The sequence below is a fragment of the Halichondria panicea genome, chromosome 1, assembly GCF_963675165.1.
Source record: "Halichondria panicea chromosome 1, odHalPani1.1, whole genome shotgun sequence".
NCBI lineage: Eukaryota > Metazoa > Porifera > Demospongiae > Suberitida > Halichondriidae > Halichondria > Halichondria panicea.
Window position 1 is genome coordinate 2,021,199 of NC_087377.1, and position 16,902 is coordinate 2,038,100.

Consider the following 16,902-nt stretch of genomic DNA (forward strand, 5'->3'; position numbering starts at 1 on the left):
GTCAGTGCTAACGTTTAAAAAAAAAAAGCGGTCTGGCCAGAAACTGCTTAGGGGGTAAAGTACTACTTTTTAGGGTAGCATAAGTACTACTTTTTAAGGTAGCATAAGTACTACTTTTTAAGGTAGCATAAGTACTGCTTTTGAGGGCAGCATAAGTACTACTTTTTAAGGTAGCATAAGTACTGCTTTCGAGGGCAGCATAAAGTACACTACACCTAGCAGTGCATACTGTGAGTTACAGAACTCCGGATCAAGTAGCGCTCTGATGGCAGATGCCAGTTTCCCGACACCCAACCACCAGCTCCGGAGCCCTGTGAATAACCTAAGCACTACTTTGGGTCACCGGAAGTGGTTTGTATAAAGTGGGCAGTGAATCTGATGGTCTGTGTCTCATAAATTAGCCGCCCTTTCTAAGTCTCCTAGCTGATTATTCACCAGAAGCTAATTAATTATGGGTAATTGATTATATTTGACCTAGCCTAATTATATTATCCCTTCACGACTCACGAGTGGACATCTTGCAACACCATGGCAACCAGATAGAAAATAGAGGGAGAAAGATGAAAAACGTAGTCATCACCAGAACATAAAGTAAAAGTGCTCACATTAACTGTTATTTGTTTGCATTCTATGTTAGATAGTTGTATAATGGCTAAATGCAGCTAGTGATAGCCAATCAATTCAGGGTTCGTCATTCTCTTGTGGGTGTGGTCTGTCAATCCAATCACCAATGGGCAACGGTCGCTCCCAAACACCTCCTTACGAATCACCACATCAGTTACATGAGGGAGGAGCCGCTCAGACACCACGAAATAATCCAGTCTCCTGAAGAAAAAGAAATGTGATCATATTAAACAGTAATGTACTTAATGGCCACTCTTAACCATCTACGATATAAAAAGCCCACCTCCTACATACCTTATTTATCGGACAGCAAAAAATAATTATTTTGGAAATTGTCCGGGTATAATTGGAACAGATTTTTATAGAGCATGTGAAGTGTCCGGAATAATTAGAACAAGCAAGCAGCTGCATGCGAGATAGCTAAGTTTAATAGAACACTGTGCGATTGAATAGTTGCACTAGCTATCTAAAACTAGCTATCTAACTGCAGCACTCTAAGTCTTACTTGCCGTCTGTGAATGTAACTCAACTTTTCAAAGTATTGTCCGGATATTTAGAACAAATGTAATATTAAAGCACTGGAGTGTCCGTTGTATTAGAACAACGAAAATTGCCCAAAAGAGAGTCCGGGGTAATTAGAAGTGTCCTATAAATTAGAAGATATACGGTAATTATAATGGACAAACCCAAATGTTTTGTGTTATAAAATGGTTCCGCTGTAGCTATACAGCTTTGCTCACACACACAATGAAATTACACTCTTTCTAGAGTAATGCAGAAGCACTCACCAGCCAGTGTTCTTGGCTCTGGCGTTGAACTGGTAAGTGTACGCTCCAGCGAGGTCGGGATACAGGTGACGGAAGGTGTCCACGAAACTCTCCTCCAGTAGCTCTGTGAAGTCCTGTCTCTCCTCGGGCGTGAAACCAGCTGTCTTTGTGTTTGTCTTGGAGTTCTTCAAATCTACGAGTAGATACATACAAAATATACATGCATGCATGTACACAAAGTCAACGCAAACTCTGAAGGTATACCTATATCTCTTATGCAGTGCCAGTGTGCGTACCTCCTAGCATACAGTGCCAGTGTGCGTATGTACTGACACTAAAGTTCAGAGACAGAGCAAGCTAGGACTACGTACGTACAGGGTATAGAGGAAAGACACAACAAACTCTATGGTTACATAGTATAATACCGGAGTGTTTTAAAAAAGGGAGGCCTCCTAAGTAATTAAGGGCACTGCCTGCGAGGGGGTGGAGGAACCTCAGCCGCGGCTTTAATTGCTCGTTAGGGCCTGTGCCGGGTTAATCACAATCTATATATACATGTATATGCAACGGAGAAGTATAGCACAAGTTAATCGACTGAACTACTACTATACCCTTAATAATGACTCACGCTTTCCCCGAAACAAGGGAGGATTAGGAGGGCCTCCTTAACCTCTCCTATATAGTCATGCCTGGATAAAGGCCGCCCAAATGCATTTTTTGGGATCTGTGAGGAGTGATAGGAACCAGTTACATAACTCAAGTTGAGATATATACTCAGCTCATAATTATTGTTATAGTTAATGTATAATTATATGCACAATTCCCCAAATTAATGGAGCCTCGGCTGTCAATTCCTTCGATCCTATTGACCTGACCACAAAACACTTGCAACACACATTGCATGACTAACAAACATTTGAATGTAACTAACATAATACGGAACACTACATGCATTCACATTAATATATACATGGCCCTCACGGTTTCTGCTGATGGACCAGATGAACCTGCAGGGATGTTTGTGGCTGCTCAGGAGGTGGGGTAGAGAATGAAGGCGTCTGTAAAGGAGTGGATGACAGTGCATGACACAAGTGTATTACAAGAAGTGTGCTTGTGCATGCAATCGTGGATATAATAATGGATGTGTATAAAATATTATATAGATTTAGCAATTGGTTAGAATCACTCTTTTTGCGTTATTAGGATCGTTGTTGGCTATTGGGTCAAAGGTATAGCTACTGGCAAATGTGGTCTAATGTCAGTGAGTGGGTGTTCACAATTGAACCAGCTGGTTGGAGGGGATCTACTTGCCATCATGGTGATCATGCACCTTCTTGTGAGAGGTTCTATTATATTGTGCTCAGTATACAGTGCATGCAACACAATGTAGACAGCATTTGAGTGATTTGGCTAAAATCAATTCACACACATACGTACACACAAAGACTCTAATTAGAAATACAATTAACCAACACAAGTACATACAGTCACTACTCTTTTTTTTTTGATTTCAACCTGCAGACAAAGTGCATGCATGCATGGTGCCAGCACATCACACAAAATTCGAAAAACAGGAACAAATTAAAAACTTACACTTTGTCCTTTGATCAATAATTATATATTTTTTTTCTAAGGCCATTTTGCTGAGAGTTCATTAAAAAATGTAATGAAGGCAAACCCGATACAGAAAGTATAATGGTTTACTTATACAATAATTATTGTGAGTGGATGGTACTAACTCCTCCCTTCCCTTCGCCCATGGGATGTCCACCGACTGCACAACAGAGAAGTAAAGCACATGTTAATTTGTCGAACCACCATGCACTTAAAAATGACTCACGCTGGTTCCTCCAAAACAATGGAGGGCAATTCTTATGTCCCCCTTCGTGGTGCGGGGAGGGAGGCCTCTCAAGTAAATTTCTCTGGATGCCGTCCGTGAGGGGGTGGAGGAACCGGTTATACATGTATATTCAGCTCATTATTAAATATCATCCTCCAAAATAGTAACATGCATATACCGTATAGCACGAAATTTTCGAGGCACTTATATTTCGTGGATTGGCCTCTAAAAGCCATTTCGTTGCACAATGTTCGCGGGAGTTATACACAACTCCAATGCATCTTGTCGACCTATTGATAGGCGTACTTTTTCCATTTAAAAAACTCGAGCCCCCCCCCCCCCTATTGTGAAATTGCTTGATACACCACTGATACAGATATAGATATAGAACACGTACACATGCATGTCGATACAACATAAAACAAATCGTTTGCACGGCTTGAATTTATACAAATAGGCAATCTTGTACTATATATAATTCAGGAATTCGAGCATAACCATGCATATAATACATGTATGCGCGCACATGGTCACTCACTGAACATTTCCTCTTAGGTGGAGGGGGCACTAGCTGACTAGCGGGAACCTGTGGAGGGAGTGCAGGGGTCAATGACATGAACTCAAGTTAAATGCTACATCCTGTGTAACGAATGGCACGCTAAATAATCGTTTTATACGGTTGGAGGTGGGGCTGGTGAGTTAGGGAGTGGGGTGTAATGGATGGACCAGCACTGACACTCATAGTGTCGTTGTTGGCTATACATGTTGTCATTAAGGCATAATTGTTCGGGACACTCACGCAACGCTTCAACCGTAGGGTCAGGCCCCTAGCTAGGGCTGGTGGGTTCGGGAGTAGTGCGGCACACTGGGTGGAAGAACTAGCCTGTGAGGGAATTGGAGGAATCACATAAACTAAATCAAGTACATGCTTCCGTACTATTGTACTACAAACACCTAGTGATAACTGGTTCAGTCTTGTATACGATGCGAGTGCATAAAAACAGCTGCTATAATTATATACTAAACAGGGCTTCCCCTATATAGCCTTACGCAGCTCAGTATAATCATACAGAATGATATAGGTCTGCACACATGAAGTAGTATAGTGGTAGCTTAATCCTGTACACTTGTATGGTTTTATTATTTATTCTGAGCAGTATTCTCAGGAGGCAAACATTTGCGAAACAAAGCCAATGCACACGAGAAAAAATAATAGACCATGAGTAATTTTATAGACCACTATAGACCATGCACCAGAGAATAAGTGTATAATTTTGATTTATGACAACCCTAGTGGGTCCAGCACTGCATGTACACCACACACAGCACTGAGTATTAACTATAATAACATGGAGGGAGACTAACCTGGTTTGAGCATCTTGTGCTGCAACAATTTGTACAGGGTGTGCCCCCCTGGGCACACACACACCCGCTACATAGTCCTTTTTTACATCTGCAGCATACCATGCTGATGTGAGGTGTATATATCAGTTTTCTGATGTTAGGTGAGGCAGTTGAAGATAGTCGAGTCCACTCTGTTTTAGTTGCTGATTGTTCAGCACCAGCACTGCCCGCTCTTTTATAGCGATTATGAGCGGAAGTGTGCCCCCTTCCTTTTCTCCCTCCTGGTAAGACCAGACTCTGTACAAGAGAGAAGTATAGCATAAGTTAAGTTGTCGAACCACCACCCTTAATAATGACTCACGCTGGTGCCGCCAAAACAACGGAGGGTTCCCTGATATCCCCTTTGGTGGTACGCGCAGGGAGGCCTCCCAAATAAATTTCTCTGGATGCCGTCTGTGAGGGGGTGGAGGAACCAGTTATACAGTAGTAATATGCATATAATTATACACACAATTCGCCAAATTAACGGAGCCTCGGCTGTCAATTCCTTCGACCCTATTGATCTGATATGCACAATGCACATTGGCTATCAAGTATTTGACATAATACGGAACACTACATGCATTCTATACATGGCCTCACGGTTTCTGGGGTGGCTGACGAAGAGGCTGCACCTGGTGGGGTTGGAATCAAAGGTGTCAACTCTATCTGAAATCCATCAATCTGAAGACAGTTAGCTCTGCAGGCCTCCTAAATAAATGGATGTAGTCTGTAAGGGAGGAATCAGTGACACAGACTTAAGTGTATTTACAAGAAGTGTGCTTGTGCATGAATTACAATCGGCATGGATACAATTGTGAATGCGCATATAGATCTAAATTGATTAGTTCTCTCTATAGATTTCTATGTTAGAGTAGTAGTGTCGTTGTTGGCAGTTATACACAACTTCAATGCATCTTGTCGACCTATATATCTTCACAAATACTAACTAACGGAGCCCCCATTCTAGGCTATAGAGATGACTTATCAACCTGCACTATGTAGATTGATAGACGTACTAAAAAACTCGAGCACTCGACAAGCACTGCACACACACACACACAACACCGAGTGAATTAACTACCGTATAGCGGGTAAGTTTCGTGGGGTAAAAAATTCGTTCAACTCCAAAAACGGTGAGTAAATATTTCGTTTAGTCTCGTTGCCTGCACTGCATTCCGGTAAGCCATGCCTACGTTAAACTTTCGTAGAGGTCAGCCTGCCCACGAAAATAATGAATATTTACCCCACGAAAATTACCCGCTATACGGTATAACAACATGGATAGAGACTAACCTTATTTGTGCACCTGTAGCTCTGATGCAGTTGCTGCCGGTTCTACCTTCCTGGGCACACACACACAGCTGTTGCACGATCCAGTCGTGTACTTGCAGCTGCATTTAGATGCCATGGGCCTGGTGTGTTGCAGCAGAGCTAGACGACGTTGAGGAGGTGAGATTTGGGGGGAAATCGATGTGGCAGATGCTGAGAGCTGGGATGGATATATATATGGAGATGGCAGACTTAATTATTTTTGCAAATGCACCAGAAAACAATAAAATCCAGTATATATAAAAATCCAGTATATATATGACAACTCATGAGCTAGTGGGCCCAGCACTGCATGCATGTTATATAGTATAATTATCAGGACAAGTTGATGGGAATATAGAACTAACTGCATTATAGTATAAGCTTATATGCCACAATAAACTATAGATCCTTACTTGGTATCCGAGGTCCACCAGACGAGTCTGCCAGGGGGTTGTGGGGAGGGGTCAGCTATAGAGAGATAGAGTGTCAAAACAATTAATAGTTTAATGCCGAGTAAGGGCACCAAACAAGATAACTTGTCTATGAACTTCAGTACAATGCACTCACCCAACACAGGTGTCCCCCCCAGAAACAGTGAGGGCCATGTATAGAATGCATGCATGTAGTGTTCCGTATTATGTTAGATGTTTGTTAGCCATGCAATGTGTGTTGCAAGCGTTTTGTGGTCAGGTCAATATATATATAGGGCTGAAGGAATTGACAGCCGAGGCTCCATTAATTTTGGGAATCGTGTGGAGTTCATGTCACTAGTTCCTCTATACTCCCTCACAGATTCAATCAAAGAAGGTGCACCTATAGCTGGCCTACATGTAGGTTCAACCGAAGGGGATATCAGCCAGGCCCTCCGCAGGTTTCGCCTTCGCTACTTTTAAAGCTCAAAAATCGGCCCAAGAGGCAATAAAAAGAAGTTTTGTTGCCATTAATGGGAAAATGTTGCAATTCAGAAAATAAAAAAGTAACTGATATTAATGTTCGTCTGTGCATGTTGTCTATAATACTATATAATTATTATGATGCCAAGCTAAATCACTCAAAATGCATGCATGTTGTATGCAATATAATTATATATTACAGAACCTTTTACAAGAAGACAATCACCCGCTATGTGGCAGATAGTGGTTGATACTTGAGGGTGCTGACATTCACACTATATAATTGGTACTATAATAATATACTGATCCAAGTTTCCATTCTCAACTGCTGATCCAATTTATCTTTGTTCTTCACTGAATCTATTGCTCATTGTTACTGATGGCTGGTCGAGGTATTCTGCCACGCCACTATGTCTGCCTAGGAAGCAGTTTAAAATAGCTTAATTATGAATGTACAATATCGGCAATGCTAACGCTGATGGCATGTAATAATTATTTCAATGTACTTGATGTGTTATTTCTGGATATCAAGATCAGAATTCCAACATGGCAAAGACATCTTTGTTCCATGTAAGTATTTATTAAATTAAATAGATGTTAAAACGACTGGTGATCGATATCCACTGACAAAGCTGTACAAAAAAAAATTATTATTAAAGGCAAAAATGTCAAGAGGAGAAGAGGAACGGAGGACTACAACTATCACCAATTCCCCGTTGCCACTTTATGCAATGAAAGGGCCCGAGATGGCTATTAAGAAAAACACACCGCAAAGGGCAATGCTCGGGAGGACACTGTACCACTTAACCCCCGAGCATATGCGAACGCCTCTGCAGAAGGCAACAAGGAGAAGACTGGACCACTCTCAGTCGAAGATGCTCACCAATCTTTCTCGACCAACCCAGCCACAGTCTCCACCCCAGCCACAGCTAACCCAGCAGCGAACCTATAGCCACAGTCTCCCCCCCCCCGGAAACCGTGAGGGCCATGATGTAGGGTTGAATTGACAGCCAAGGCTCCATTAATTTTGGGAATCGTGTGTATACTACTATAATTATAGGCTAATAATTATGAGCTGCATATAATTATATCATTGACTCAACTATATATAGAGCAACTAAAACCGAGTGGACTCGACTAGACTATCTTCAACTGCCTCACATCAAAACTGCAACTATATGCAAAATAGGAATATGTAGCGGGTGTGTGTGTGCCCAGGGGGGCACACCCACTCAAGAGGCAATAAAAAATTTTTCGTTGCAATTAACGGAAAAAAAGGAAGTTAATGTGCACGCATGCATGTTCCTGTTATGTGATGTGCTGGCACCACATGCATACACTTCACATCATGTGCTGGCATCACATGCATACACTTCATCCACAGGTTGAAATTCAAGAAGTAACAGTACTGTTATTATGATGCCAAGCCAAATCACTCAAAATGCTTGTGCTGTCTCCAGGGTTCGCCTTCGCCACTAAGAATCGGCCAATGAGGCAGTGAAGAAAAAATTTGTTTCAGTTAAAGGAAAAAATGTAAGTTAATGTGCATGTCACTGCATCATCTCAGCTCGCATGGTACCGTATAGCGCGAAATTTTCGAGGCACTTATATTTCGTGGATTGGCCTCTAAAAACCATTTCGTTGCACAATGTTCGCGGAATGACTGCTTACCGGAAGCCACGCCTTTAAATATTTGCACTATAGCAGGTAATTCTAATTAAAGAACAATTTTTGTGGACTTAATTTTCGTATAGAATTCAAACCCACGAAATCCACGAAAATTAAGCCCCTCGAACATTTCGCGCTATACAGTATCTATAAATAGCTATTAAATGCTGTAGACGTAGCACAGGAGCATGCCACAGATGTGTGTGTCCATGCATGGCAGACCTTGCAGCAATTGCATCCCTGGAACAAGCTCGAGGTGCACCAACAAGGTTAGTCTCTATATATATATATATATTCATGTTGTTATAGTTATGGCAGCATCCAAACAATCTATTTACGAGGCCTCCCTACTGACAACAAAGAATTGAGACTCTCAGCTCCACTGCTCTGGTCCGACTAGCGTGACCATGTCGGCATCATGCTGCAGATGCACAAAAGGATCTTGCCAAAGTTGTGTGTGTGCCCAGTTCCGTGACCATGTCGGTATCATGCTGCAGATGCACGAAAGGATCCTGTCAGAGTTGTGTGTGTGCCCAGGCCGTGTACAAATTGCTTCAGCACCAGCTGTACTAACCAGGTTAGTCTCTATGATATCAAAAAAAATTTGGTTTTAATCAAAGGAAAAAATGTAAGTTATTGTGCATGTTCCTGTTATGTGATGTGCTGGCACCATGCATGCACTTTGTCCACACGTGGAAATAAAAAAAAAGAGTAGTGACTGTATGTACTTGTGTTGGTTAATTGTATTTCTGTGCGAGGACAAAACAATGGTACCTGCAGTTGTGAAGCCACAATGAGGATCCAGAGGTTTTGTACAATATATGCCTTGGTGATCTCCAAATTAATGATAAATAATAATTAAGGTAGTGTTTTAAATTTTAGGACAACAATGCTAAAAAGCAGTACAAGTACGGTGGCCAAAATAGCATCAAACGGAGGCCCTACATGAAGATGTCTATTATAAGAAAACCTCTCTGGTCTCCTGCGGCTATTCACAAAGTTATGCCAGTGGGTATGTGCTCATCATTCTCAGGCATGCATGAATCGCAACCGAGAAGAAGTGTTTTGGGAGGTCTACCTCATGGGTGCACAATAAAGAGAGAAGAGTATTTGTCTCTGGTTTCCCCCCACATACGTCGAGGGACTCTGTGGCGGAGGCCCTGAAGATGTCTAATAATAACAAAGTTATGCGAGTGGGTATATGTGCTCATCATTCACAGGCATGAATGCGGTGTTCTCTGTTCTCTGACCCCCCACTCCCTCACAGATAACTGGCACAGCTCCAGGAACACCTCCGACAGCTCCTGCAGTCGTCACTGTTAATGTTGTCCTCTCTGGTAGAAAGGAAGGAAGAGGGTTCCGGTTCGCCTTTGCAATTTTTTTTTTAGTAAAAAAGCGGCCGAAATGGCAATAAAGACTGCATGTTTTCATGAGGCTTGCCACAGATTTAATGCGTATTATTATTAGTATGAATCGATTTTCCAAGCCAAAATGCTCTAGCGTTATAATAAAAAAGGTTGTAAAAATGATGTTATAATTGCAGTCCAACAAATATTGGCTTGTAGAAATCATATGCTCTAGACGGACTATACACGGACGTCATGAGAACGGTATATGCTTTGTGCTCTGCCTTGGTACATTTTCACTGCATGGTTGTGTATATAGAATTTCTCGTTAGGTCACAGGTGTGTGTGTGCCTTGGGAGGTGGAACCTGTAGCAATTGCCTCCCTGGAACGGGATCCATGTGCACCAACAAGGCTAGTCTCTATCCAAGCTCATCCCTCAGCACCGGCCATATTCATGCATGGCATCTAGATCTGCTAGTTGCTGCAGATGCAAAACTGGGTCCTGCAGCAGCGGGTGTGTGTGAAGTGATCATCCAGCCCAGGGGTTTGCCTTTGTTGCGTTTGTGAATAAAGCAGCAGCAGAGAAGGCTATTGAAGCGAAAAGTATTATAATTAAAGGGAAAAGAGTAATAGTTGTGTGAATGTTTATAATGGCACCACAAGTCATGCACACTTTGTCCACAGGTGGTAATCCAAAAGTAACAGTATACTATGATATACCAAGCCAAATCACTCTAAGTTATTGAATTATGTATATACATTACTGAAGTATCAACCACTATCTGCATGAACATGAACACGAACACGAACACAAGCATTTTATGTGGTCCCTCCATTTGGTAGGGAAAGCCATGAACATTTTCAAAAGACAATGGTGTAGAAATATACTATTATAATTACTCTCGCAACCGAGAAGAAGTGTTTTTGGGCGGCTTACCCCTTGGATGCACCATTAACACTGTGAAGGTGGCCCTCCAATGCTGTGAAACAATCCATGTAAGTTATAATCCCATCGCCTGGGTTCGGGTTTGCTACCCTAAAAACAGCAGCAGAAGCTGAGAAGGCTATAGAAGCCAAAAGTATTATAATAAAAGAAAAAAGAGAAATAGTTGTGTGAATGCATGTTATATGATGTGCTGGAACCACGCACATACTTTGTCCACATGCATTGACTCGACTGAGTGTGGTTCCTTTACTTACAAAAAAGTGCATTTGGGCTGCAGGGACAATCAAAGTTGGCCCCACTAGCGTGAGTCATTATATAAGCTAGGGTATAGATTTAAAAAATGATGTAAGTTTAATGTGCATGTTCCTGTTTTGTGCTGGCACACACTTTGTCACAGGTGAAACTCCAGAAAAGAGTAGTATGTTATATAGAAACAGAGCATAATATTTTTGCAACCCTAACCCATGGGATGGGATGATATATGAATATAATATTATGCTCTGTTTCTATATAACATACTACTCTTTTCTGGAGTTTCACCTGTGACCAAACAGCTGCAGAAGCTGAGAAGCTATAGCGGCCAAAGCTGTTGTAATCAAAGAAAAAAGAGTAAGTTTTAATAGTTGGCACCACATTCGCCACATTCGCAAAAGTGTCAGCTGACAATGACGTATACAGGGGAAAAATAATTTTAAAAATGATGTAAATTAATGTGCATGTTCCTGGCACACACTTTGTCACAGGTGAAACTCCAGAAAAGAGTAGTATGTTATATAGCATAATATTATATGCATATATGTACCTTAAGGTGACATATTTTCGCGTGTATTAATTTCTGCTATTTCTGCGATTGAGAGTAAAATCGCAAAAATTAAAGTATAAGAATCAATTATGTATTATCCAGACAGTCTCGATCCCAGAAGTGTCGTCGATATCCTCTAATCAAGAAACGACTAGTCGATGAAATAATCAAAGATGACGTGAGTTCGGGTTGATTCATTTATGCAATCCTCAGTAATCCTATTCAGGACTTCAAGCAGCAGCTACGGTTGAAAATGGGTGATAGCTGTTTACAACGTGCTGTTGTCGCACCTTCCTTGTCTATTGAAACAAGAATAAGGCATTTGGATAAAGAAAAATGTTATCTCTCAGTTCTCTGATTCGCAAGGTTTCAATTATTTGCAAGTTATTTCTCAGAGCCAGAGTGAACAGAAGAATGAATGGATGATGGAGTGTGTGTATAAGTTAGTGACAGTACAAATTGTCACTGACATTCCTTTTTTACTGTTCATCATAATTATTTAGATATTCTATGATCCAAGTTCTCAACTGAGCGAAGTTCAACTCCATGTGGCAAAAACGTTTGAACCGGAAAGGGTTTTATTAAACATAATTATTGTGACACACAACGAAGGAAATGTGGAACCCATAAGTCTGCTCTTGTTAACTATGGCACTTATACGTACACGTCTATTATCGTTACGTGCAGACATTGAATATGAGTAAACGAGCTGGAGAGTGCGACTATTAGCGACATTCGATGATACGTGTCTAAATTATATAATGCAAACATTCATTTACGTGGTATATTCGTTTTGTGCAGATCTTCACAAAAAGATGGTTGTTGCGGTGCTCGCTCAAAGCGCCGCCAACCAAACGCGAAACTGTACTGCCTCCAGTGTTACATGCAGGCGACAGGAAGTGTCAGCGTAAGTATAACATATAAATAAACATAAACTGTCACGTCTATAGCGCAGCACATCATAAGTTATGTAATCTCGACAAAAATCCATGAGTTTGAGTTCTCAACTGCGCTTCAGTGTTTGCCAATATCTATACACTAACACGTTACAATGTACAGATCCTGCCTTCTACTAGCCGTACATAATTAAGATGCATGTCTGAATCTAGTCTCATGACACACAGCAGAAAGGTTGCGAAGAATAGCAAGAATCAAAATCACTTTGTAACTTATGTTTACTGAACTAGTATTGTGTCATTTCTGTAAGTATACTTTAATTCAGAATACCGCAATTTGTGGGCTGGGGGTTAAGAATTCAATAATAATAACTCCAAAAACTAGTAAATGCAGTAAAAATGAGAACACAGCTTTATTATACAACGATAAGCACAAAATTGTTCCAGTTTCAAATGGTTGGCTCCAGCCATGACTTGCACAGCAAAAACTACTGACAAATGCGGGTACAGTGTGCGCCCGTATTATTAGATGAAACGGGTCAATAAACGGTATCCCGTGTTTCAATAAACGGGCACCGTGTAATCCCGGATTGGGACCAATTAGACGGGCACGCTCAGACGGTACCCGCCAAAGTCCCCGTTTGCTACACGTCTACACCCGTCAACCTACTGTGATGGACCGTGATAGCTACCGTATAAATCACACAAACGAGCTGATAGACTGTCGACCGTTCATGCTATGTAATCGATCGTTGGCTAGCTACAGCTAGCACTAGTTAATGATGTCATTGTAATTATTTAGAGTTGAGTTCAAAGTTCAATCAAAAATATATACAGCATGCATCAGAAAGAAACAAGACAAGAAACACAAGAGAACAGCTAGCTGGACACAAAATGAGTGACTTAAAGGCTACCTAGTGTTGACTTGTATTATTTACCATCATTATGTTCACTTTCAATGACTTGTATGATCATGGTAGCCTGCATGAGAAAAGAAGTATGCCATTACAGAGTTTCAAACTTAGCTCGCCTTTAGCTTACCGGTCGGTAATTTAACAGAATTGACATATCTGAGAGATCGACATCGATACCTAGTCAAGAGGTATACGGTAGACAATAATTACATTGTGAGAAATAGTACCTTTATGATTTAGTAGCAGTTTCCAGGCCTTGAGAACGATCATAAGAACTGACGTTGGTTTACGTCTGCAACATTACTGTACTAGTAATACACAAGCACATTATTATATGTTTGAACACTGACATTAATATCTCACCTGAGATTCTATTATGTTTTTTCTTGTGCCTATAATTATTAAATCATCATAATAATTATCTAGGAGAATTACATACCTGATTCTCCAACGAGTCGTTTTCAACACGTTAATGGGTGCCTGTATAGTGAGCAACTTAGTCAATTATGTATTTAATATGTGTAAACATTACCTGTAATGTCCACTGTCACGACACATCATATTTTTGATTCCACGCCCAGTACGCGATTGTCATTGATTGATCACATGAGCATCTACATTTAGAGTGAGAAAATAGATATTTAAACAGACAAAAGAACCCATTTCAATACAATTATCATTAGTACTCAATAATTGACACAAACGATGCAACATCCTAACTGCCCACACACAAGGCTAAATTAATATTCACAAACAGTGTATACATGGACGGGCCACCTGACAAAAGATGGTACATCTTGACAGGCTGTTGCCGAAGGATGAAACATCCTGACAGACACAAGGACCCAATACACTTACACACAAGGCTAAATTAATATTCACAAACAGTGTATACATGGACGGGCCACCTGACGAAAGATGGTACATCTTGACAGGCTGTTGCTGAAGGATGAAACATCCTGACAGACACAAGGACCCAATACACTTACACACAAGGCTAAATTAACATTCACAAACAGTGTATACATGGACGGGCCACCTGACGAAAGATGATTACATCTTGACAGGCTGTTGCCGAAGGATGAAACATCCTGACAGACACAAGGACCCAATACACTTACACACACACTCTACGTGACACACACAAGGCTAAATTAATATTCACAAACAGTGTATACATGGACGGGCCACCTGACGAAAGATGATACATCTTGACAGGCTGTTGCCAAAGGATGAAACATCCTGACAGACACAAGGACCCAATACACTTACACACAAGGCTAAATTAATATTCACAAACAGTGTATACATGAACGGGCCACCTGACGAAAGATGATACATCTTGACAGGCTGTTGCCGAAGGATGAAACATCCTGACAGACACAAGGACCCAATACACTTACACACAAGGCTAAATTAACATTCACAAACAGTGTATACATGGACGGGCCACCTGATGAAAGATGATACATCTTGACAGGCTGTTGCCGAAGGATGAAACATCCTGACAGACACAAGGGACCCAATACACTTACACACACACTCTACGTGACACACACAAGGCTAAATTAATATTCACAAACAGTGTATACATGGACGGGCCACCTGACGAAAGATGATACATCTTGACAGGCTGTTGCCAAAGGATGAAACATCCTGACAGACACAAGGACCCAATACACTTACACACACACTCTACGTGACACACACACGGCTAAATTAATATTCACAAACAGTGTATACATGGACGGGCCACCTGACGAAAGATGATACATCTTGACAGGCTGTTGCCGAAGGATGAAACATCCTGACAGACACAAGGGACCCAATACACGTACTTTACACACGTATTTAATATTTCATACGTACTTGTCTTAACACACTTTTTGGCTGGTTCATGAACAGATACTTACAGGCTTCCCTTCCATAAAGCTAGAGAACCGGCTCTCTCATGCTCAACGTCAACGTGAAGGCTCTTAAGATCCAAGTCCTCAGCTTCTCCAATCATCCCGCTTAAAATGTGGGTTTCATACTACGCATGCGCAATTACCAGCTCCTCCTCCTCCTCCTCCTATCAGTATTAAATAATAATTTATTATAAAACAGTGCAAGTTTATTATTATTATAACGAGTCGACAGTACAACTCCAGTTGAATATAGCTATCCAGGCAAGTCATGGTCACTCAGGTCTGTATCTGAATACGGTATAATAACTAGATTTGGATATGTGCTGATCGCAAGTGAGGACACAGGACACTAGCAGCTCTAGATCTGGTCCTCTTTGGTTGTGGCTCTAATCCACTCTCGTCTTGATCAACTAGATTTACACCCTGTTTTTTTTTTTATTAGTATAGCCATTGATGAAGTGGGCACATAATTATATAGTAGCAAAACTCTATAGATATACGGTGTCTCTTTATTGTCCGTCAGCTAATGTGGTCAGACTGCACGGTCTTCATACGGTTGCCCGTCCAGCCCCTCCCCCACTGCAACGGTTGTCTACGGTTCCCGTTAAACCACTCCCCCGTGAAAGTCCGTGACCTGTACCGTGTGTGTGACATCAACGATCATCCCGTAATTCCCGTATTTGTTAGCAGTTTTTGCTGTGTTGTAGTCGGATACTTAGATTCTAACACGCTTTGAGGTATAAAATGGAGGACTGTAAACAAAATCGTGGCAGTGGGCAGTGACCTTAAAGAAGGGCTGAAAGCAGTGGGCATGCATTTGGGTAATAAACGAGCTGAATATGCATGTCATAATTATATAATTACTCAACTTGTCATGAGTTCAGGTCACTCATTCCTCTATCCCTCACAGACACTATCAAAACAATTATGCAAGGTGTATTTGGGCGGCCTCCCTGCTGCGGTGAGCAAAGGAGACATCAGGGAGGCCCTCCATTGTTTTGGAGCCACCAGCGTGATTCATTATTAAGGGTGGTGGTTCGACCAATTAACTTGACTGTGCTATACTTTTCTGTTGTAAAGTGTGTGGAAATACCAGGACGACAAGGAGTGACAAGGGGTTAGTACTATGCATCCACTCATATAAAATTGCAATGCATTGCTTGTTGTCTCCAGGATACGCCTTCGTCACATTTGGTTTGCAAACGTCAGCTGAAAAGGCAATAAAAGCCAAACAAATTGTTATTAACGGGAAAAATGTAAGTTTTTACTGTTTTCATGAATGTTGTGTTGATGTGCTGGCACCATGCATGCACTTTGTCAACAGGTTGAAATCAAGAAAGTAGCATAGAATCAATGTTTATATAATTATTAGTCTGTGTAGTCTGTATATTATTCTGTGTATGAATTAACCCTTTTCCCGTTTTAATTAAAACAACAAAATACAGAATTAATGCACATTTATCTTTAAAAATCCATATCTCATGAACCATACTGGCCAGACCGCTTTTTTTTACATGTGTTAGATACGGCGGTGTCGGAGGAGAGGGTGAACTGCAGGATCTAGTGACACCATATAAATTACAATTACAGTGTCTAGTAAG

General features: G+C 41.2%; 2 protein-coding genes and 1 long non-coding RNA gene across 6 annotated transcripts in view; 1 reads left to right on the top strand and 2 right to left on the bottom strand.

The window, feature by feature from the left end:
• LOC135332582 (uncharacterized) overlaps nucleotides 1-16,902 on the top strand; it is a 48,652-nt gene that overhangs the window by 22,066 nt on the left and 9,684 nt on the right. The window lies entirely within an intron of this gene.
• Nucleotides 568-6,652, bottom strand: LOC135331850 (uncharacterized). The gene is made up of 12 exons (XM_064527119.1): nucleotides 6,342-6,652; nucleotides 5,911-6,106; nucleotides 5,218-5,344; nucleotides 4,597-5,028; nucleotides 4,031-4,114; nucleotides 3,770-3,817; nucleotides 3,232-3,313; nucleotides 3,131-3,165; nucleotides 2,373-2,449; nucleotides 2,020-2,115; nucleotides 1,413-1,584; nucleotides 568-1,270 (listed from the first exon to the last, which is right to left on the bottom strand). The coding sequence occupies exons 4-10, from the start codon at nucleotides 4,894-4,896 to the stop codon at nucleotides 2,067-2,069; spliced, it is 675 nt and encodes a 224-aa protein (XP_064383189.1). The 5' UTR covers nucleotides 4,897-5,028; nucleotides 5,218-5,344; nucleotides 5,911-6,106; nucleotides 6,342-6,652; the 3' UTR covers nucleotides 568-1,270; nucleotides 1,413-1,584; nucleotides 2,020-2,066.
• On the bottom strand, nucleotides 13,275-15,983 carry LOC135332897 (uncharacterized). Of its 4 annotated transcripts, XR_010393681.1 has the most exons (7): nucleotides 15,308-15,981; nucleotides 13,927-14,008; nucleotides 13,834-13,874; nucleotides 13,758-13,786; nucleotides 13,622-13,702; nucleotides 13,522-13,571; nucleotides 13,275-13,461 (listed from the first exon to the last, which is right to left on the bottom strand). It is a non-coding gene; the product is annotated as an uncharacterized LOC135332897 (long non-coding RNA). The 4 variants fall into 4 exon arrangements; XR_010393680.1 differs by having other exon boundaries at nucleotides 13,622-13,697; nucleotides 13,758-13,874; nucleotides 15,308-15,983; XR_010393679.1 differs by having other exon boundaries at nucleotides 13,758-13,874; nucleotides 15,308-15,979.